Here is a 20,655-nt window from a genome sequence, read left to right on the forward strand (position 1 = left end):
AAATCCTTTCTCTTTGCGATGCAAAGAATTGGGAGCAAAGTTAACCTAAGCTTCCCTCAAACATCTCCAAACACCAGTTACAAAGGCACAAGAAAATTGGTTCCAACCACACTTCAGAGGACAATGAATGGGGAGGAAGGAGAAGCGGCAGAAAATTACTGCAGAAAAACAAGGAAGCATTAAAATAAAAAAGCACCTCAAAATTGAACTACATTTAACTACAGTTAATTAAGGACGGTCAAAAAATGATTTAAGCTCAGCTCAAATTTATGCAGACTAATTGGTCATCAGTTAATCAAATCATACCCAGTCCATCAATATGGAAACATGCTGCTCTCTCAATTAGATGGACTGTAATTATGAGTCAAGGTCTTCTGCTCCATATGCTCATTAATAGGATATAGAGAAGATGCCATTAGAAGATGCTTGCACAGTATTCTCAAGCACATTGATGCAATAGAGAGCAGCAAAACACTCTGCCATTTAGCAGCAAACAGCAGCTCTTTTTAATTTACTTTATGTTGAGAGCATGATGACTTACAGAGCTGCTGAAACATTCTGGCAAGCAGGGCAGGAAGAACGGCTAAGAGTTACAGCTGGATGTACATTCATTCGAAGAGATGCACAATTAATTTGGTGCTGCTGTACTTATTGCACTGGTTAAGATAAATAAACACTGATGTTTCCTGAATTACAAACCGTTTTGACACATCTGGAAAAGCCAGGTGCACACATCACTCAGTCATTAGCAGAGAAGAGGGCTGAACAAGGTGACTTTAAAGTAATTGCCATTCCAAATATGTGAGCTGCGAGAATGGCCTTTCAGTTCTACAAATGATTCCTGAAACCACAACTAATTATTTTGTCTTAAAATACCTTGTCCCTGATCCTAATGCACACTCATCTCAAAAAAAAAAGCAATCTTTCTGGCTTGCTCAGGCAATAGAATTCCACTGAATTCAGCTGAAGGTCATGTTAAATGGATACCTTCAGCATTTGGAACACTTAATTTCTTTGAGTTTGGCATGGGCAGGTACTATGTGCCATCAAAACATGCAAAGCAACCCCCACCCCACCTTTCCAACTCCCGGAACCCAATTCCTTTCCAACTCAGAAGACTACAGGGCTTTCTTTATCCAGTGGGCTGCCTGTTAATGCTACAGTTTCCTAACATTTATTCCTCAGTGGGAAGGGTGGATAGTATGGCCTTCACCATTCCCTGCATACAATTCAGACCTAAAAACCGCATTTCTCAAAGTCATCAATAACAACCTCTTTGTGATTATGACTGCACATTGTTATTTTCCTCAAGTTCTCTGCAGCATTACACTGACTATCCATTCCATTAACCTGGGCATTGACTGGCATTCAGTTCCACTGTTAACTGTAGCTCAAACCAGTCTCAAAGTCTGTCTTGACAAATAATGGTGACACTCCAATGCAAGACTGAAATGCTATACAAACAAACAAAGTCTCTTCTGCCTGCAGGTAGAGCATTATTTTAAACATGAGCAGGGGAATTATCCATAGTTCCCTGGCCAATATTTAATCCCACAATCAGTGTCATAAAAGAATAGAGTATCTGACTTGTGGACACTGTCACATCACTGAGAATTTTGTGTCCAAAATTAATTTCCATGTTTGTTAGTTGAACAGTGACTCCATTTCAGAAGTAGTTCATTGACTATGAAGTGCTTCCAGACATCTGAAGGTCATGAGGAGTGATCTATGAATGCAAGTCTTTCTTGTTTCCCTTTTTACTTGTCCCAGATATACAGAAATAGCTGCATCTTCTAAATTTTATGATCACCTTGTAAATATCCCAAGGATTCGGTGCTCTCCTTTTCCTTGTTTATATACGGCTCCTCAGAAACATTATCTGTAGAATGAGGCTTGTTCTTATTTTCATCCACTGATGAAATCCATCTCTACCTCACCAGTATCTGCACACAATTCCTGAATTTAGAGGTTTAGTCGTTTACAAAATGGAAACAGGCCCTTCGGCCCAACTTGTCCATGCCACCCTGTTTTCACAATTATTCTAGTCCCATTTGGATATGTTTGATCAACGGTTTCGATGTTGTCAGACTTTCCAATATCTAAGTACCGACTGAGACAACACCCTCTTCCCATTAAGCACTATGAAGACAAAAATCATTGTTTCCTGTGTTACATCAGATGACTAACTTCAAAACTACTTCATTGGTTGTAAAGTCCTTTGAGAATTTCACTGGGCATATCAAAGCAAATCTTTCTGGATTTTTCAAATCAATTCTAGTCATTGCTCATGCTCCGGTCCTCCAGTTGGCTCCCTGGCCCCAGCGCAATGAAATCTTTACCTTCATTTAGAAATCCCTCTAAGGTCTTAACCTTCCAAGTCACACAATTCCTCCAGACAATCAGTCAGTCCTCCAATTATTGCCTCCCTCACTCATGACAGTTCAGCTCATTGCAACTCTCTCTCTAAACCCAATTAATTATTGCACTTGTCCCACCATACAACATTTCTTAAAATAAAACCTCTCCAAAGCCTTTTATACTGCTGTTCTTATTTCACCATCTCTCCAATGTATCCAATGCTTATTTTACTTTACCAACACTTTAGCATCTAATTTAAAATGCTGTTTTTAGATTACTTTAGATTACTTGCTGGAATAGAAAATTCAGAGTAGGCTTTGTTTACGCTTACCGACAAGTCTATTAAAAGTAATCCACAAGTTAGTAGGAACAAATATAAACAACGTATCAGTGGTAGCCGATTGCAGTCTCTCTTGAAATACATCAAAAAATTAAACAGGACTATTGTAATATGTACAGAACACATTCAATCACTGAGAGAGACTTAAATCTCTCCAAATTGTTCTTCCAACAGTTCAGCAACATAACAGTTAAAATAAACAAGCTTTGGATTAAAAAAAAATCAATTACAGGTTCATAATATTGGGGGAAAAAGAACTGAAACACAGCTTGTCCTTTCAGGAAATACTTCATTTTTCTACCCTGCCCTATCTTTAACCAAATTGCATTTAGGAATTCCAGATGGCTCTTTATGATGCTCATATAACAAAACTGATGACTTGGAGAAGCAACTGAGCACCATTAACATTCACAGGGTGAATGGTTGTGATGGACAGTTTACTTGTTAAATGCACAATAATTAGGGTTTCGGTTCATCACTGTTTCATATTTCAGTAGTGCAATCAAGATGTGTGTAACTAAGTTTTAATCATTATCATGTCAATTATGTAATAATGTCATTAACCAGCTAGTGATCACCAGATTAGTCCAAATTAGCAGAAAGGACAGCAATAAAATATAAATAACTATTACAATGATTTAGATTTATGTTACAGATGTCAACACAAATCTATCAAAAAGACTTTTAGGAAGTGATGAACATTCTAATGTTATATTCTATGCTTCAGGATAATAGGAAAAGCAGGATTTACACACCACCAGTTAGACAAGTACACACATACTACATATATGTCCTTTTGTAGTAATTTTCCATGTCACCTCAAGACAAACCCAATTTACCTTTTCATTGCACAATACCTTCTGCTTTTAACAGGATCAAATTCATGCTGTCATTCTCTCAGTTAGAGAGATAAATTGAAACTATATTTATATATCTTAACCTTGGATTTTAAAATAAAATGCATGCAAGTGTCGACAAGCCGAAAAAGAGAGTTTAGTCCTTTAGTTACATTGTGGCTAGCTGTGAGTACCACTTAATGATTTAATACAGGAACTAGCGATATTTGAAAAGATTTGTAGCTCAGATTGAGGTTCTGGATGTAAGTTTGCTCACTGAGCTAGAAGGTTTGTTGTCAGACATTTCGTGAGCCTTCGTTGATGTGCTGGTGATATGTCCTGCTTTCTATTTATGTGTTTAGGTTTCTTTGCGTGGGTGATGTCATTTCCGGTTCTTTTTCTCCGAGGATGGTAGATGGGGTCCAAGTCGATGTGTTTACTGATAGAGTTCCGGTTAGAATGCCATGCTTCAAGGAATTCATGTGAACGTTTGTTTGGCTTGTTCTTGGATGGTTGTGTTGTCCCAGTCAAAGTGATGTCCTTTTTTGTCTGTATTAAGGATACTAGTGATAGTGGGTCATGTCTTTTTGTAAGCTAGTTGATGCTCATGTATCCTGATGGCTAATTTTCTGTCTGTTTATCTGATATAGAGTTTGTTACAGTCCTTGCAAGGTATTTTGTAAATTCAATTTGTAAATTTGCTTGTTGTTTGTACAGGGTATTTTAACTAGGAGAAAGTGAGGACTGCAGATGCTGTAGATCAGAGCTTAAAAATGTGTTGCTGGAAAAGCGCAGCAGGTCAGGCAGCATCAAAGGAGAAGGAGATTCGATGTTTCGGGCATAAGCCCTTCTTCAGGAATGAGGAGGGTGTGCCAAGCAGGCGAAGATAAAAGGTAGGGAGGAGGGATTTGGGGAAGGGGCGTTGGGAATGCAATAGGAAGGAGGTTGAGGTGAGGGTGATAGGTCGGAGAGGGGGTGGGGGCGGAGAGGTCGGGAAGAAAATTGCAGGTCAAGAAGGCGGTGCTGAGTCTGAGGGCTGGGACTGAGAAAAGGTGGGGGGGGGGGGGATGAGGAAGCTGGAGAAATCCGCATTCATCCCCTGTGGCTGGAGGGTTTCTAGGCGGAAGATGAGTCGCTCTTCCTCCACGCGTCGTGTTGCCATGGTCTGGCAATAGAGGTGGTCAAGGACCTGCATGTCCTTGGCGGAATGGGAGGGGGAGTTAAAGTGTTCAGCCACGGGGTGGTTGGGTTCGTTGGTGCGGGTGTCCCAGAGGTGTTCTCTGAAACGTTCCGCAAGTAGGCGGCCTGTCTCTCCAATGTATAGGAGGCCACATCGGGTGCAGCGGATGCAGTAAATGATATGTGTGGAGGTGCAGGTGAATTTCCGACGGATATTGAAGGATCCCTTGGGGCCTTGGAGGGAAGTGAGGGGGGAGGTGTGGGCGCAAGTTTTGCATTTTTTGCGGTTGCAGGGGAAGGTGCCGGGAGTGGAGGTTGGTTTGGTGGGGGGTGTGGACCTGACGAGGGAGTGGTCTTTCCGGAATGCTGATAGGGGTGGGGAGGGAAATATATCCTTGGTGATGGGGTCCGTTTGGAGGTGGCGGAAATGACGAAGGACCCCACTAGTCCTCACCTACCACCCCACCAACCTCCAGATACATCGGATCATCCTTCGTCATTTCCGCCACCTCCAAACGGACTCCACCACCAAGGATATATTTCCCTCCCCACCCCTATCAGCGTTCCGGAAAGACCACTCCCTCCCCAAGTCCCTCCTCTCTACCTTTTATCTTAGCCTGCTTGGTACACCCTCCTCATTCCTGAAGAAGGGCTTATGCCCAAAACGTCGATTCTCCTTCTCCTTTGATGCTGCCTGACCTGCTGCGCTTTTCCAGCAACACATTTTTAAGCACAGGGTATTTTAAGTTCATTAGCTGCTGTTTAAGTGTGCTGGTAGGTTTGTGGGCTACCATGATGTTAAGAGGTCTGAGTAGTCCAGAAGTCAAACTTTGGGTCCGCTATGTGGTAACACTTTTGTCATCACCAAACGAAACAAATCAGAGGAAACCTACAACACCATCAATAATACCCTTACTGGCATAAAATTCACAAAACAGGAGGAGAACAACAAACTGCCATTCCTAGATGTCACAGTAGAACGAACACTCAGTGGGGAACTTCAAACCAGCGTCTACAGGAAAACAACACATATGGACCAAATACAGGACTACAGAAGCAATCATCCCTCCACCCACAAACAAAGCTCCATTAGAACATTATTTCAACGAGCCACCACACACTGCAGGACAGAGGAAGTACGAAGAGTAGAAGAGAAATACCTATACAGCATATTCAAAAAGAACGGTACCCAATAAACACAGTTGCCGATTCCTCAGCAACAAACCCAAACAAGTAGCCACAATGCGCCCAGAAACCCTAGCTACTTTACCATACATCAAAGACATCTCTGGAATGACTTCCAGACTACTCAGGCCTTTTAAGCATCATGGTAGCCCACAAACCTACCAACAGTAACTAATGAACTTAAAATACCCTACGTCATTTACAAAATACCTGGCAAGGACTGTAACAAACACTACATCAGACAAACAGACAGAAAATTAGCCACCAGGATACATGAACATCAACGAGCCACAAAAGGACATGACCCACTATCACTAGTATCCTTACATACAGACCAGGAAGGATACCACTTTGACTGGGACAACACATCCATCCTAGGCTAAGCCAAACAGAGACATGCACAAGAATTCCTTGAAGCATGGAGTTCTGGTTGGAATGCCATCAACAAATACATCAATTTGGACCCTATCCACCATCCTCTGAGAAAGAACCGGAAATGACATCATCCACCCAAAGAAACCGAAACACAAATAGAAAGGAGGACATACCACCAGTGCTTCACCAGAGGCTCATTGGTGATATTACCTAGTATGGTGATGAAACGTCTGAAAACAAACCTTCCAGCTCAGCAAGCAAACGTACAGCATACAGAAGCAAGTGCAATATAATGAGAATGTAGGATTACAAGTCTAAGTCCTGTTTTGCTCATGCAATGTTGATTCAACTTTTTTTCCCCACTTACACAGAAGTTAAATTAAATCTTCTTTAATTTGTAAAGCTGGTATCATATCAGTTAAAGTTCTTTCTTTCCATGACACAAGTGATTATTAGTTTTGTAAGTGGTTTCTTAGTAAATTGAAGTTTCATGTAGGATTCCCTCTCAGTAACATGTATTTTCCTCTAATTTTTTTTTCCCTCACCTACAATAAAAGCGCAAAATACTGCCGATGTCGGAAATCGGAAATAAAATGAGGGAATGCTGCAGAAACCTATTTGGTCTGGCAGCATCAGCAGAGGGTGAAGCAAATTTAATGATTCAAGTCCAGTACAATAGCCTCACAGAGCAAAAAGCAGCTGGAGAATGGTGGGTTTTATGTTAAAGACCAGAGGGGGTAGTGGAACATATTGTGAAGGAAGGTTAGGGTGCCAAAAGCAAAAGAAAAAAAGTGGCTACTGATGGTTAAACTCAACATCTTCTCCCTCAGGTTGTAAGGTGCCTTAGTAGAATACAAGGTGTTGTTGCTCTAGCTTGCATTCAGCTTAACCAATTCAAAGCATGACCTGTGACCTCCATTTTGATTATAACCACCACACTCTTCTCCCATCAACTCCCCTCACAACAATCCGCAGAACCAGATGTGTCTTGTTGGCTTTGCTCTCAGAACAGCAGATCCATGTTCTCTTTACCCATACCTGACAACTGCACCTACTTTTTATCTCCATCCCTCCCTTCCCAACATTCACCATTGTCTGCATCTGCAGCTGGATTTGCTTTTCGGAGTTTGTTATTTACCCAGATAAAGTAGATCTCGCTTTGGCACCGAACACAGGTCACGCTAAAAGCATTTGTCCTCACACTCAAAGCTCAGACTGGCTACAGTTGAACTCCATACAGAATTAAATCAACTTTTCGAGAGATGTCCAGCAGCCTTTTAACTTTGAAAAGAAGTTTTATAATCATTAAAAAGGGTATGGCAAGGAAAACAGCTCTCTATTGCTTTCAGTATAAAAAGTTAAGAAAGCAAAGTACCTCATGTGATCCAAATCACACAAACACACACACCCTGACATTACTGCACCTAGGTGGTGGCCAGCTAAGAGGTGACTGTGAATCAAAACAGGATCAGCTGATTATACATGATTACTAATGATTACCTTCAGCTCATTGACTCAAGTATTACTGCATCCTCAATTAGAAATCTGGGGAAACTATTTCTTCAAGTTCCTTTTTTTAAAAACAAGTCCAGCAGATCTCCCGTGGAATTGCTCATTAACATGAGCAGGTACAGCGTTTTAGAAGAGTAAGAACATTATGCCACAATCTATAACATGTTATTCTGCCTGAAATGTAACAGTGTCTGCGAGAGGTCACAATTGATGTGTCATCGTACTCTGACATCAGTGAAAGGATAAACATAAATTAAAGCAAAATACTGCGAGTGCTGGAGTTCGGAAATAAGAACAAAACATACTGGTGAGACGCAGCAGGACTGTCGGAATCCGTGGAGAGAGAAACTGGAAACATTTTAACTCCAATAATGACATTTCTTTGGAACTGGACTTCCATTAAAAAAAAAAGAGTCATATCAGACCTAAAAGAATAACTGCTGATCGGTAGCTTATAGACAAAAGAAAATAATATCTGTCTGGCATCTTACCTCCACATTCTGATTGACTACTGATAGTGGCATCATCAATGTTACTCAAATCTCTTCGAGCTAAAAAGAGCAGAAAAGAAAAGCCAGTGTTCTAGCACACAAATCTTACTGATCGTGATATTTCATACGTTTTTAAAGACAATTGTAAAATACACATTTCACAATTTTTCAATTTTTTTCTCATTTCCTTTCTCCCCTTTTCTGAAAAGAGGAGTCTTTTAACGCACACTCTGTATTACTGCTGGCAGCACCGGCTTCTCTTCAACCAATTAACATCATTACCATGTAAGACTTTCCCAAGTAAGACAAACAGATCGAAAACATCATTCCAAAATCCCACCCACCATTCAATTCAAGAGTTTAGTACACCATCATCCTACTACAGTGATGATTTACTGTCACCACTACGATATATCTTGCTGTCCAACCTAAACCTCTGCCCCTCCAAACAGCTAAGAAGCAAATGTGCATTGTGTAAAAATAAACTGGAGATGATTAGTGATGTCTGGTATTAGAGCCATATTGTTATTCTTTCTTTCCTGTAGTTTCTCCCTTTCACAAACCAATTGGGATGTTAAATCCTCACTTTGAGCAAGTGATGTGGCCCAATCTGAACAAGTATCAGCAATACATCACAGGAGCAGTTTAAAAATAAGATCTACATTAGTTCACTGACTGTGTTAAAATCTCTCTTGGGACTGGACAGACAAACAAGTTATTTTCATGAAACGGGTGTCCACATAGTAAACGGAAGGAAGTCTTGTAGTATTGAAGGTAACAGCTGAGCTGGATGTTCTTCATTCTCTCTCACTCAGATGACCAAAGGAGGTGTGTATTCATAGCACAGCCTAACAAGGTGAATGCCAATGAGAACCCTTCCTACATTCACCAAAAGCAGGCAACAAGCGCTGGAAAAACTCCTGATTAGCCATGCAATGGCAAGAAATTGGGGCCATTAATACTCGTAACTCTGGACCGCATTATGCATATACAGGCGAATGTTGTCACATCAATTCGGATTTCTGGGATGGCCAGACTGGATGAATGATGTGGATCAGCAAACCCGCATCCCTGATAGGGTGAATTCAGGACCTGCCTCTTCGCCTTCCCCATGTGGAGACTGTGGTGGTGTGGGTCACGCAATGAAGTCAAGAAGAGGAAGATATTAAACAGAACATGAAGTTACACATAGCTCTTAAATGCTCAAGATCTGCTTGCATTCATTTACAGACAAGACTGTACCCAACATTACAAACCTGGGTAGGGTGGCAAAGGAGAGAGAAAATCAACAGATGTTAGTCTGAAAATCTTTGTATGCAAAGCAGCTTGAAGCAAGAGTGGAAAACTGACTTTAAATTGACTGGTTTCAATATTTCTGTGTTAGTTGCACAGATCATCATGCCTATTGTCAAGGAAGCCACAGCTTACCGGTATCTAGGAGAAAGCACTGAGCTGGATGAGAGGAGAACCGCTGACAAAAGCATCATTTCGATTAATCTCATGCCACAAAGTTCATTTGTTTCATTAAACCTTGCGCTATTGACCAGTCACAGCTGCAGTGACAGGTCTGAGGCAGGGAAGTAATCGGCTCACAACGCCATTTCTGATCATTATCCCATGGCTTTCGTAGAGGGAGATGTTGAATACAGTTGCTTTGTTAAATAAGTGGAGTAAGTGTTAACCACAACCTGATTATATGTAACAAATATGAAGTCAGTTGACCTTGGTCAGTATCCACGATGAATTATGAGATGTGTGCAAATACAAAGAAAGAACAACCGGCTTCTGGAAAAAACAGGAAATTGGTGAAGAATTTGCTAGATCAATCAGCGTTACAAAACATACTGGGTACGATGGATCCAATCTGAAATATCGCACACCACTGAGTTTTCCCTCCAAGGGATTCCAAGTCTGGCTTGTCCAAATGTGGGGAAACCATGGAGATATCCACTCAGTGCAGAAGTAGTGTTGCAGTTGAATCACACCCCTTTTTTAATGTCACCTTCTGTCATATTTCAAAAGTTAAAAGGTTCCCATAGGTGCTCTGACATTGAATGAGGATTAGTAAGTGTGCAAGGAAAGTGAGGGAGCTGGGTGACAGATGGATAGAATACCAGTGAATGAGAAGGGATAGGATGCCAGCAGGGAGGTGATAAGGTGCCAGCTAAGTGGAGGAGTGCTTCGGGAGATCAAGGGGTCAATGTTGGGTCAAGGGTGTTAGTTATGAGTTCACTTTAATAGTTACATAAAAATTAAGAGTTTGGTTTTAATCCTCTAAATTTTCCTGGGTAACTAATAAACTTAAATTAGTCACAACCTTTCGTATTTCTCATAGTTTAAGGGGTTTTCTCAGAGCATTCTAGATGCAGGCAATGGCCCATCACAGCTTTCCATTTCCCATATGGTTCTGATAAACAAATACACTCTACAGTGCTGCAGTGAGAACCTGCCCATCAGACTATCTGCTCCATTGTTACAAGTCACTTAGCGAGGTGAGCAGTCATGTCCATACTTTACTGGAATTACTGACAGCCTAGGGAAAACCATCTAAAGTGAACCTTAAAAAGTCAGGTAGGCAATACCACAAATAATTATTTTACAAACTGTATTCACTGATCCCAAACAGTAGAACAATCATCAGTTCTTTAGGGGAACTTCAGGTCTCCACAAGAACATAAAATAACCTAAAATTCACACTGGGATTAATGGCATTGAGGAGTCAATTGTAATGCTTTGACCATTGCAGTGAGACCACTGGAGGGCTCCAGTAGCAGGACGTGTACACTCAAGATTTAGGTAACGATAAAGTGAACCCATCAAAAAAGGGAATGGATATGGTTAAAATGGTAAGTTGAGAAAACCATCGCTACAAATACAAAGCAGGAAAGAAAACAAACCTATGGGATATTATCAAATCAAAGGAAAAAAAGATTCTGATAAATCTAAACAAGAGGACTTTTTCCAACCACCAAAAAAAGACTTAGTGGGAAGTGTCAGGATAGTAACTTCTTGAAAAGTGAATGACTCTAAGCACCAAAAACTTGGAAAATGTCCAAGTAAATGAACATTATTTACTGAGAAGTGTTCAAGAGTAGGTTTCCAGAGGCACAAAATGTAGGCAACAAGATCCACAATTAAATAAATATATTTACATTAGGGATTATACAGAAAGCTAGAACTCTTCCAGGAATGCACAATTCAAGTTAAAATAACAGTTTAAAAAAGCAAAGTAATAACAGTAGGATGATCGCTTGACAGTAAAGAACAGAAAAACCAGAAAATTTCCAACAAATTCTGGGACAGAGGTAAGAGACAGGGGTAAGAAATTGTACAAGACAATTTTGTGAGAAGGCATAAAATCTTTACGATAAAATTACAAAAAGCAAAGCTGTTCGGGTCAAGCGCTCCCTATTCAGGCAGATCACAGACGGAAACATTAGGCCCACTTAGTGGTGTCACAGCCCAAAAGAACTGAAAAGAAATAACTTCATTCTCTCCATTTCAAAACAAGAATAGAGAAATGGTGGAAAATTATTTACCAGGCTCTTCAAGATTAGTGTTAGTGAGAAAAGGTGGGGCATAAAGTTCAACTTTGCTTTTTAAGAATAATTTGCAACAGGATAAGAACAGCTAAGTAATTTCATTTGAGGTTTTGTTTGTGCGGAGCCAGTTTTTTTGTTGCTAATCCATTGGCGGATGTAAAATATTCTGAGGTAGCCTAAGCCATTGCTTTGGTTATTGAAATTTACACCAGGAGGAATAAACAAGTTCCACATCAAGTTGATGCTGCAACAAATTTCTCTCCTTTCCACATGAGGGCAGTAAAGTCCGATGTCTGTCCATCCAGCTGTCAAATGACAAAAATTCTCAAGAGATGTACATTTTTGTACAGCAAAACATGAAGAAGTAGTTTTGTTCTTTAAAATAGAATAGAATAGAATAGAATCCCTAGTGTGGAAACAGGCCCTTCAGCCCAACAAGTCCACACCGACCCTCCAAAGAGTAACCCATCCAGACCAATATCCTACTATTCTACATTTACCCCTTACTAATGCACCTAACCTACGCATCCCTGAACACTTTAAACAATTTAGCAAGACCAAATCACCTAACCTGCATAGCTTTGGATTATGGGAGGAAACTGGAGCATCCAGAGGAAACCCACGCAGACACGGGGAGAATGTGCAAACTCCACACAGACAGTCGCCAGAGGTTGGAATCGAACCTGGGTCCCTGGTACTGTGAGACAGCAGTGCTAGCCACTGAGCCACTGTGCCACCCATTCTTTCAAGGGATTTAATGGATTAACCCTGTCTACTGCAGGTTGCTGCCAGTCTTCATGTGCTGCAGCTTTAACAGGTTGACCCCTCATTTGTTTAGGTTTGCCTGGCACTGCTCCTGGCTGGCCCTCCTGCACTCTCCATTATAACAGGTTGATCACCTTGTTTACTGGTAATGCTAGAGTAAGGAACATGCCAGGCCATGAGTTGCAGATTGTTTAAATACAGCACTGCCATTGCTGATGGCTCTCAGCACCTTATGGATGACTAGTATCAAGTTGCTAGATCTGTTTGAAATCAGTTTCTTTTAGCACAATATTAGTGCCGCACACACAAGAGGGGAGAGAAACACATTCAAAGTGAAGATGGGACTTTTGCCCCCACAGTGATTGCACAACAGACATTCTTATCAATATTGTCCATATGGGCAGATTTGTAACTCACTCTCTTTCTTTTCACTACTTTAAAAGACTCACTTTAGCATCTGAAATGTTTCTGTTTGTCAGCAGCCTGTGACACTTCCTTTAATGATCACTGGTTAGACTGCTGCACTCTCAGTGCCACTGGATGGAGTGCATCATCACCTGCCCTCCAATTATGGACACTGCACAAAGGGTCTGTAACTGCTATGGGAGCCGAACTGCTTAATCTTTCAGCTGCGAGTTGTTTCTGTTGGAAACACCGGCCACCTTGAGGCCCAAGTGAAAATCACATCATGTGATCCCCATGGCCAATTTGGAAAATACTGAGCAATGGTTAAAATTAATCCTGGATTTTACCTTGGGCTGAAATTTCAAACTTGCACTAATTGCGATTTTTAAGACAGGCACATTGGAGAGAATTGGGCCAAGTAAATTTTTTTCCTCTGGTCAGTTCCTTCACCACCTATTGCAAGCCAGTCTGTCTATCAACTCGATCCTGGAGGACTTGACCAACTCAAATCAGTAATGAGAGACGGTGATAGACAGTGAAATCCCCGACCCAGAGTGTGCTCTGTCACACTGCCTTCCTTTTTCAAGTTGAATTCAACAGAAGAATGCTGATTCATCAACAAAGGGGAAGTAGGATGGTTGTAGGCACAGAATATAGAAATTCGGAAAAGAGAAAAGGCCATTCAGCTTACTCAGGGCAGTTGAAGACAGACAACAAGGGATAGTTCATTATGCTTATATTTATCACTCTGCTAATAGCCATCCTAGTGTTGTGGCAAAATATATTGTTTCTATTTCAGACTTCTGCCATCTGCAATGTTTCGTGTCCATTAAAAATCCCAATTAGTGCAAGTTTGAAATTACAGTCCAAGGTAAAAATCCAGGATGAATTTTTACCATCGTAGGAGGGAGGGCTTCAGATACGTGGATCATTGGGATCCCTTCTGGGGAAGGTGGGACCTGTACGAGGAGGATGGGTTGCACCTGAACTGGAAGAGTACCAATATCCTGGGCAGGAGGTTTGCTAGAGCTTTTCGGGAGGGTTTAAACTAGTTTGGCAAGGGAATGGAAACCGGAGCAATGGATCAGAGAATGGGGTGGCTGGTAAACAGGCAGATACAGCATGCAGAGAGTCTGTTAGGAAGAATAGACAGTTGATAGGGCAAAGTTACACTCAGTGTGAGGGGTTAAAGTGTGTCTATTTTAATACAAGAGGTGTCAGGAATAAGGGTGATCAACTTACAGCATGGATCAGTACTTGGAGCTACAATGTTGTGGCCATTACAGGAGCAGGAATGTTTGTTGGACGTTCCAGGGTTAAGATGTTTCAAAAGGAATAGGGAAGCAGGTAAAAGGTGAGGGAGTGGCATTGCTAATCAGGGATAATATCACAGCTGCAGAAAGGGGGGGTCATCGAGAGGGGTATGTCTACTCAGTCAGTATGGGTGGAAGTCAGAAACGATAAAAGGAGCAGTCATTTTATCGGGAATTTTCTACAGACACCCTAATAGCAACAAAGACATGGAGGAGCAGACTGGGAGGCAGATTGTGGAAAGGTACAGAAGTAATAGGGTTGTTGTCATGGGTGACTTCAAGTTCCCTAATATTGATTGGAACCTCCTCAGTGCAAATAGTTTGGATGGAGCAGATTTTGTCAGATGTGTCCAAAGGATTCCTGACTCAATATGTAGATCGGCCAACTGGAGGGAGCCCATTTTGGATTTAGTATTTGGCAACGAACCAGGTCAGGTGTCAGATCTCTCAGGAGAGCATTTCGGTGATAGTGATTAAAACGCCATGACTTTTACTATACCCATGGCATCCAGTGGCACTGAGAGTGCAGCAGTCTAACCAGTGATCATTAAAGGAAGTGTCACAGGCTGCTCACAAACAGAAACAGTTCAGGTGCTCGAGTGAGTCTTTAAAAGTAGTGAAGAGAAAAGATAGTGAGTTACAATTTCAGGCATCATTTTAAAAAAATATATATAAAACGGTGTCAATAGCAAGAATTCTACTTTTTAAACTTTCATGCATTGTCTTAACTATTGGATGATCAATACCTTCATTACTCCCATCTGATAGACCATCAATCAGGCACTCTGAAGAGGGATCCACTGGCCCAATAAGATCTGATCCATCATGAACTTCACCATCCTGAAAAATACATTTCAAAACATAATGTGGCAAACAAAACATTTTCCCACAAAACATCTTTTAGATTAACTGGGAAGTGATTATGGATCTTGGCATGTGAAGAGGTGAGGATCTCCATCAGAGCTCTTCTATAATGGCTGAGGGGAGGAAGGTTGGAATGTAATGAGTCTTTTGATGGTTGAAAATGAAAAAAAAACTTGTATAGGATTAATTGGAGACAGTCCTCTTCCGTATAATAAATTCTCAGTGATGTTACTATTACTAACATCATAGACAACGAAGTCGGTCGGTTGGTCGGTCGGTCGGTCACTCTCTCTCGAGACTGACAGACAGACACAATCGAGGGACTGGATGAAGAGAGGGAGGGAGGGACACTGATAGAGAGGCAGAAGGAGGGAGACTGGGAGACCGACAGACAGACACATTGAGGGGAGGGAGGGAGGGACACAGACAGTAAGACAGACAGACACAGAGGGAGGGAGGGAGACTGACAGAGACCCAGAGGGAGGGAGAGAGCCTGGTAGCCAGACAGACGAACCCAGAGAGGGAGGGAGACTGACAGACAGGCACACAGAGGGAGACAGATTGACAAACAGACAGACAGTCAGAGGGATGGAGGGAGGCTGACAGACAAGGGAAAGAGACTGTGACAGACAGAGGCAGGTAGTCTGACAGACAGACACAGAGGAAAGACTGAGACAGATACACACACACACACACACACACACACACACACACACACACACACACACACACACACACACACACACACACACACACACACACGGAGGGGGAAGAGACTGACAGACATACACAGAGGGAGGGAGAGAGATGAAGAACAAAAAGTTTATAGCCCAGGAACAGGGTCTCCAAGCCTGAGCCAATCCAAATCCACTGTCTAAACCCATCGCCCCATTCTTAAGCATCTGTATCCCTCTGCTCTCCACCTACTCATGCATCTGTCCAGACGCTCTTTAAATGAATCTACCGTGCCTGCCTCTACTACCTCTGCTGGCAACGCATTCCAGGCACCTACCACTCTCTGCATAAAGTACTTTCTGCATATATTCCCCTTAGACTGTCCACCTCTCACCTTGAAAGTGTGACCTCTCATTATTGAATTCTTCACCCTGGGAAAAAGCTTATCTCAATCCACCCTGTCTCTACTCTTCATGATTTTGTAGATCTCATCAGGACCCCCTCAATCTCCTTTTTTCTAATGGAAACAATCCTAACTTACTCAACCTCTCCTCATAGCTAGCACCTTCCATACCAGGCAACATCCTCGTAAACCTTCTCTGCACCCTCTCCAAAGCATCCACATCCTTTTGGTAATGTGGCAACCAGAAGTGTACACAGTATTCTAAATGCAGCCGAACCAATATCTTGTACAATTTTAACATGACATGCCAGCTCTTATACTCCGTCCGATAAAGGCAAGCATCCCATATGCCTTCTTGACCACTCCATCCACCTGTGCAGCCACCTTCAGGGTACAATGGACCAGAACTCCCAGAGCTCTCTGTTCATCAACTTTTCCCAAGGCTCTTCCATTTACAGTACAGTTCGCTCTAGAATTGGACTTCCCAAAATCACCTCACATTTGCCTGGATTGAATGCCATCTGCCACTTCTCCGCCCAACTCTCCAGTCTATCTTTGACAGTCCCCTATGGTTTCTGCCACTCCACCAATCTTTGTGTTGTCTGCAAATTTACTGATCAGACCAACAGTGCCTTCTTCCAGATCATTTATGTATATCACAAACAACAGTGGCCTCAGCAGTGATCCCTGTGGAACACCACTGTTGCCTTTCTCCATTTCAAGAAACCCCCTTCAACTACTACTGTTGCTCAACCAGTTCTTTATCCACCCAGCTAGAACACCTTGCACACTATGTGACCTCACTTTCTCCATTAGTTTAACATGGGGAACCTTATCAAACGCCTTACTAAAGTCCATGTATATGACATCAACAGCCCTTCCTTCAACTATCAACTTGGTCACTTCCTCAAAAGAACTCTATTAAGTTGGTAAGACACTATCTCCCCCACACAAAACCATATTGCCTATCACTGATAACCCCATTCTTCTCCAAAGATTTTATTCCTCAGTACCTTCTCCAGCAACTTCCCCACCACCGACGTCAGGCTCACTGGTCTGTAGTTACCCGGAATATCCCTACTGCCCTTCTTGTACAGGGGGACAACATGAACAACTCTCTGGTCCTCCAGCACTTCACCTGTATTTAAGGACGCCACAAAGATATCTGTCAGGGCCCCAGATATTTCCTCTTTTGCCTTCCTCAGTAACCTGGGATAGATCCCATCCGGTCCTGGGGATTTGTCCACCTTAATAACCTCTAGCCTACCCAACACTTCTTCCCTCCTTATGTTAATGTGATCGAAAGTAAACAAACGTCTCTCTCTCATCTCAACATTCATCATGTCCCTCTCCTCAGTGAACACTGATGCAAAGTAATCACTGAGAATCTCACCCATTTTCTCAGGTTCGACACACAACCTTCCTTCCTTACACTTTAGTGGACCAACCCTTTCTCTAGTTACCCTCTTGTTTCTTATATAAGAATAAAATACTTTGGGATTCTCCTTAATTCTGCTCACTAAACTTATTTCATGATCCCTTTTAGCCCGCTTGATTCCTCGTTTAAGATTGGTCCTACTCTCCCTCTCCCAAGATTCCTCCAAGGCTCATTCTGCTCTTAGCTGCCTGGACCTTATGTACGCCTTCCCTTTGCCTCTTGGCTAGTCACACAATTTCTCCTGTCATCCATGGTTCACGAATCTGGTCTTTCCTATCCCTTGTTTTCAAAGGGACATGCCTATCTTTGAAAGCCTCCCACACATCAAATGTGGACTTGCCTTCAAATACTGTGTCCAATCCACATTTCCCAGCTCCTGCCGAATTCTGATACAATTGACCTTGGCCCAGTTTAGTACTCGTCCCTTCGGGCCACATTCATCTTTGTCTACGAGTATTCTAAAACTTACAGCATTGTGGTCACTATTCCCAAAGAAATCCCCCACTGCAACTTCTATCACCTAGTCTAGCTCACTCCCCAGCACCAGGTCCAATATGGCCCCTTCCCTTGTCAGACTACTGACATACTGCTCTAGAAAGCTTTCCTGGATGCTCCTTACAAATTCTGCCCGATCCAGACCTCTGACACTAAGTGCATCCCAGTCAATGTTGGGAAAATTTAAATCTCCCATCACTACCACCCTGTTGCCTCTACATCTTTCCATAATCTGTTTACCCATTTGTAGGTACCCAGACAGACAGAGATAGAGGGAGGCAGGCAGACAGACAGACAGACTCAAGATGAGAACGATGCTGGAAAAGCACAGGTCAGGCAGCATCCGAGGAGCAGGAAAATCCAAGTTTCGGGCAAAAGCCCTTTCCTGATGAAGGGGCTCTTGCCTAAAATATTGATTTTTCTCCTCCCCGGATGCTGCCTGAGCTGCTGTGCTTTTCCAGCACCACTCTAACCTCGACTCTCATCGCCAGCATCTGCAGTACCCACTTCTGCCTACATGGAGGGAGACTGAGACAGACAGACACATGGAGGGAGACTCAAGATTAGAGTGGTGTTGGAAAAGCACAGCAGTCACCCTCCCTTGTTCTCTGTTTCTGTCTTTCTACCTCAGTCTCTCTCCCTCTGTATGTCTGTCTCCCTCACTCCCTCTGTATCTGTCTGTCAGGGCGTGAGCTTCACGGCAGAGGAGATGATCCACCCTCCCTCCCCTCTCCGCTCGCTGCCATCCAAGGCCCCAAAGGAGCCTTCCACATCATAGATTTCACATCGTAGATATGCATCACAATGAGCTCTGGCAACTTCATTTTCTATAAATGCCAATGTCCACCACCATGATCCCTTGATGTAAAATAGTATATTTTCCCATTTTTAAGTACAAAGCCCCCACAAGAAAGGTGGTCTTTACAACTGTTTCTCTCCCTTTGAACACCGTCTGACTGCTGTTTAATTTCCAGAATTCTCCTGTGTTCTCACTCGGCCTCTTGGGGTCTTCTACATCCAATTGACAAAGCACCTTAAAATTAAACATCCTCCTTGTGTAGTTGATGGATTCCAACACTGTTGCATTAAGTTGAGTGGCAGAGGAAGTCTGTAGCAGCAGAGGTATCTCTTCCACACTGTGGTCGTTACAGTCAGAAGCCCAGTTTCAGTTTTGCACATTTCCTGAATAAGCTTCAAAATGTTAATATTTGCAAAAGAAATGCTAATAATGGGAAATAATGTGGAATTGATGAGACCAGAAAAAAGAGAAGCTGAGTAATATCAGAAAAGGAAATATATTCCTTCCCTCTAGAAAGCAACTTGGAGGTGGAGCTGGATTCCAACCGAAACAGGTGGCCACAGTTTTCCAGGACAATGAGAAATGTCATATCAACCTGTTAAGTGTTCAGGGCCCCCTTTAAAGTCAGTGTTAACTCATCATTCCATGTTTCATATTTCCTGTCTAGCATGAGACCTCATCAAACGGTGTCACATTAATAACCCCTAACCTTCTGCAAATATAAACAAATCTTCTATGAAGGTAGAGAATCATGAGAGTTAGCGCCACCCTATCCCATTATCAATGCAGCGGATCGAAAATAAGGTCTTGGTCTTAGAAGGAACGAAAACTAACCTGTACATGGAGTTGGGCAAGGAAACTATGGTCAGCTGATGTCGTCAGTAGCTGGACCATGGCCACTGGCCCGAACGGGGTTAGACAAATGATTGATGTTGCATTGATAGGCAGCCCCCAAAACAGGGTATATTAACAGGGACAGGAAAGGAGGAAGGGGCAAAAAGATCCAGAGATGGAGAGCTGACTGACTCTCTCTCTGCTGGAACACAAGGAGTGCCCTGTACCAGGCCGAGCGAAGAATAAAGACTGTCGCAGGACCACCACGATAGGGCGTAGGGCCACAGGGACATGAGTGTGTGCCATCTACTCCTCCATTCTACAAAACACCTCCAGGATCAGTAAAGCAATCACATCTATCACCTGTTATATATTCCCTTGTCTTTGCCTAATTTGCTGTACCATATCAAAACCAGTTGTTTCTCAATAAGCTGTCAAAAAATTATTATAAATTAATAACTGCACATGTCAGTAAGTAATGACCATATGGCCCATAAAAATCAGCACACCCTCCATCCAGCATAGTGTTACGATCGTGGTCGGATAGTGGTAAAATGGCCTGTCAAATTTAAGCTTCCATCATCTGATTGATAGACCAGACACTTTTTTTTTTAAAACAGACGATTTTTCCAAACGGAGCAAACATGGACTTAAAATGTCTACAAAAGGTCAGCTGGCCACAGATCGAGCAAGGTTTCAGAGACTCACGTGGAATTTTAAAAATTGCCTCCACTGAGTTTAGCATTTTATCAGAAGGTATCAAAACCAGGCAGAAAAGGTCAGCGTCAAGAAACTTGCTTCTCCTGTTTACTTCATGCTTGTAATGATAATTTCACAAACAGAAAC

General features: G+C 42.3%; 1 protein-coding gene across 2 annotated transcripts in view; it reads right to left on the reverse strand.

Moving 5' to 3' along the window:
* The window catches only part of rps6kc1 (ribosomal protein S6 kinase B1), a 169,113-nt gene that overhangs the window by 105,690 nt on the left and 42,768 nt on the right, over positions 1-20,655 (reverse strand). For both annotated transcript variants that reach the window (XM_043695845.2, XM_043695846.2), the window contains 2 exons: positions 15,048-15,141; positions 8,277-8,336 (listed from right to left, as the gene is read on the reverse strand). In XM_043695845.2, the coding sequence (XP_043551780.2) occupies positions 8,277-8,336; positions 15,048-15,141 (154 nt within the window). The remainder of the gene's footprint in view (positions 1-8,276; positions 8,337-15,047; positions 15,142-20,655) is intronic.

The sequence above is a fragment of the Chiloscyllium plagiosum genome, unplaced genomic scaffold (assembly GCF_037043375.1).
Source record: "Chiloscyllium plagiosum isolate Xiang-an unplaced genomic scaffold, Cpla_swu_hap1 HiC_scaffold_10, whole genome shotgun sequence".
NCBI classification, from domain to species: domain Eukaryota; kingdom Metazoa; phylum Chordata; class Chondrichthyes; order Orectolobiformes; family Hemiscylliidae; genus Chiloscyllium; species Chiloscyllium plagiosum.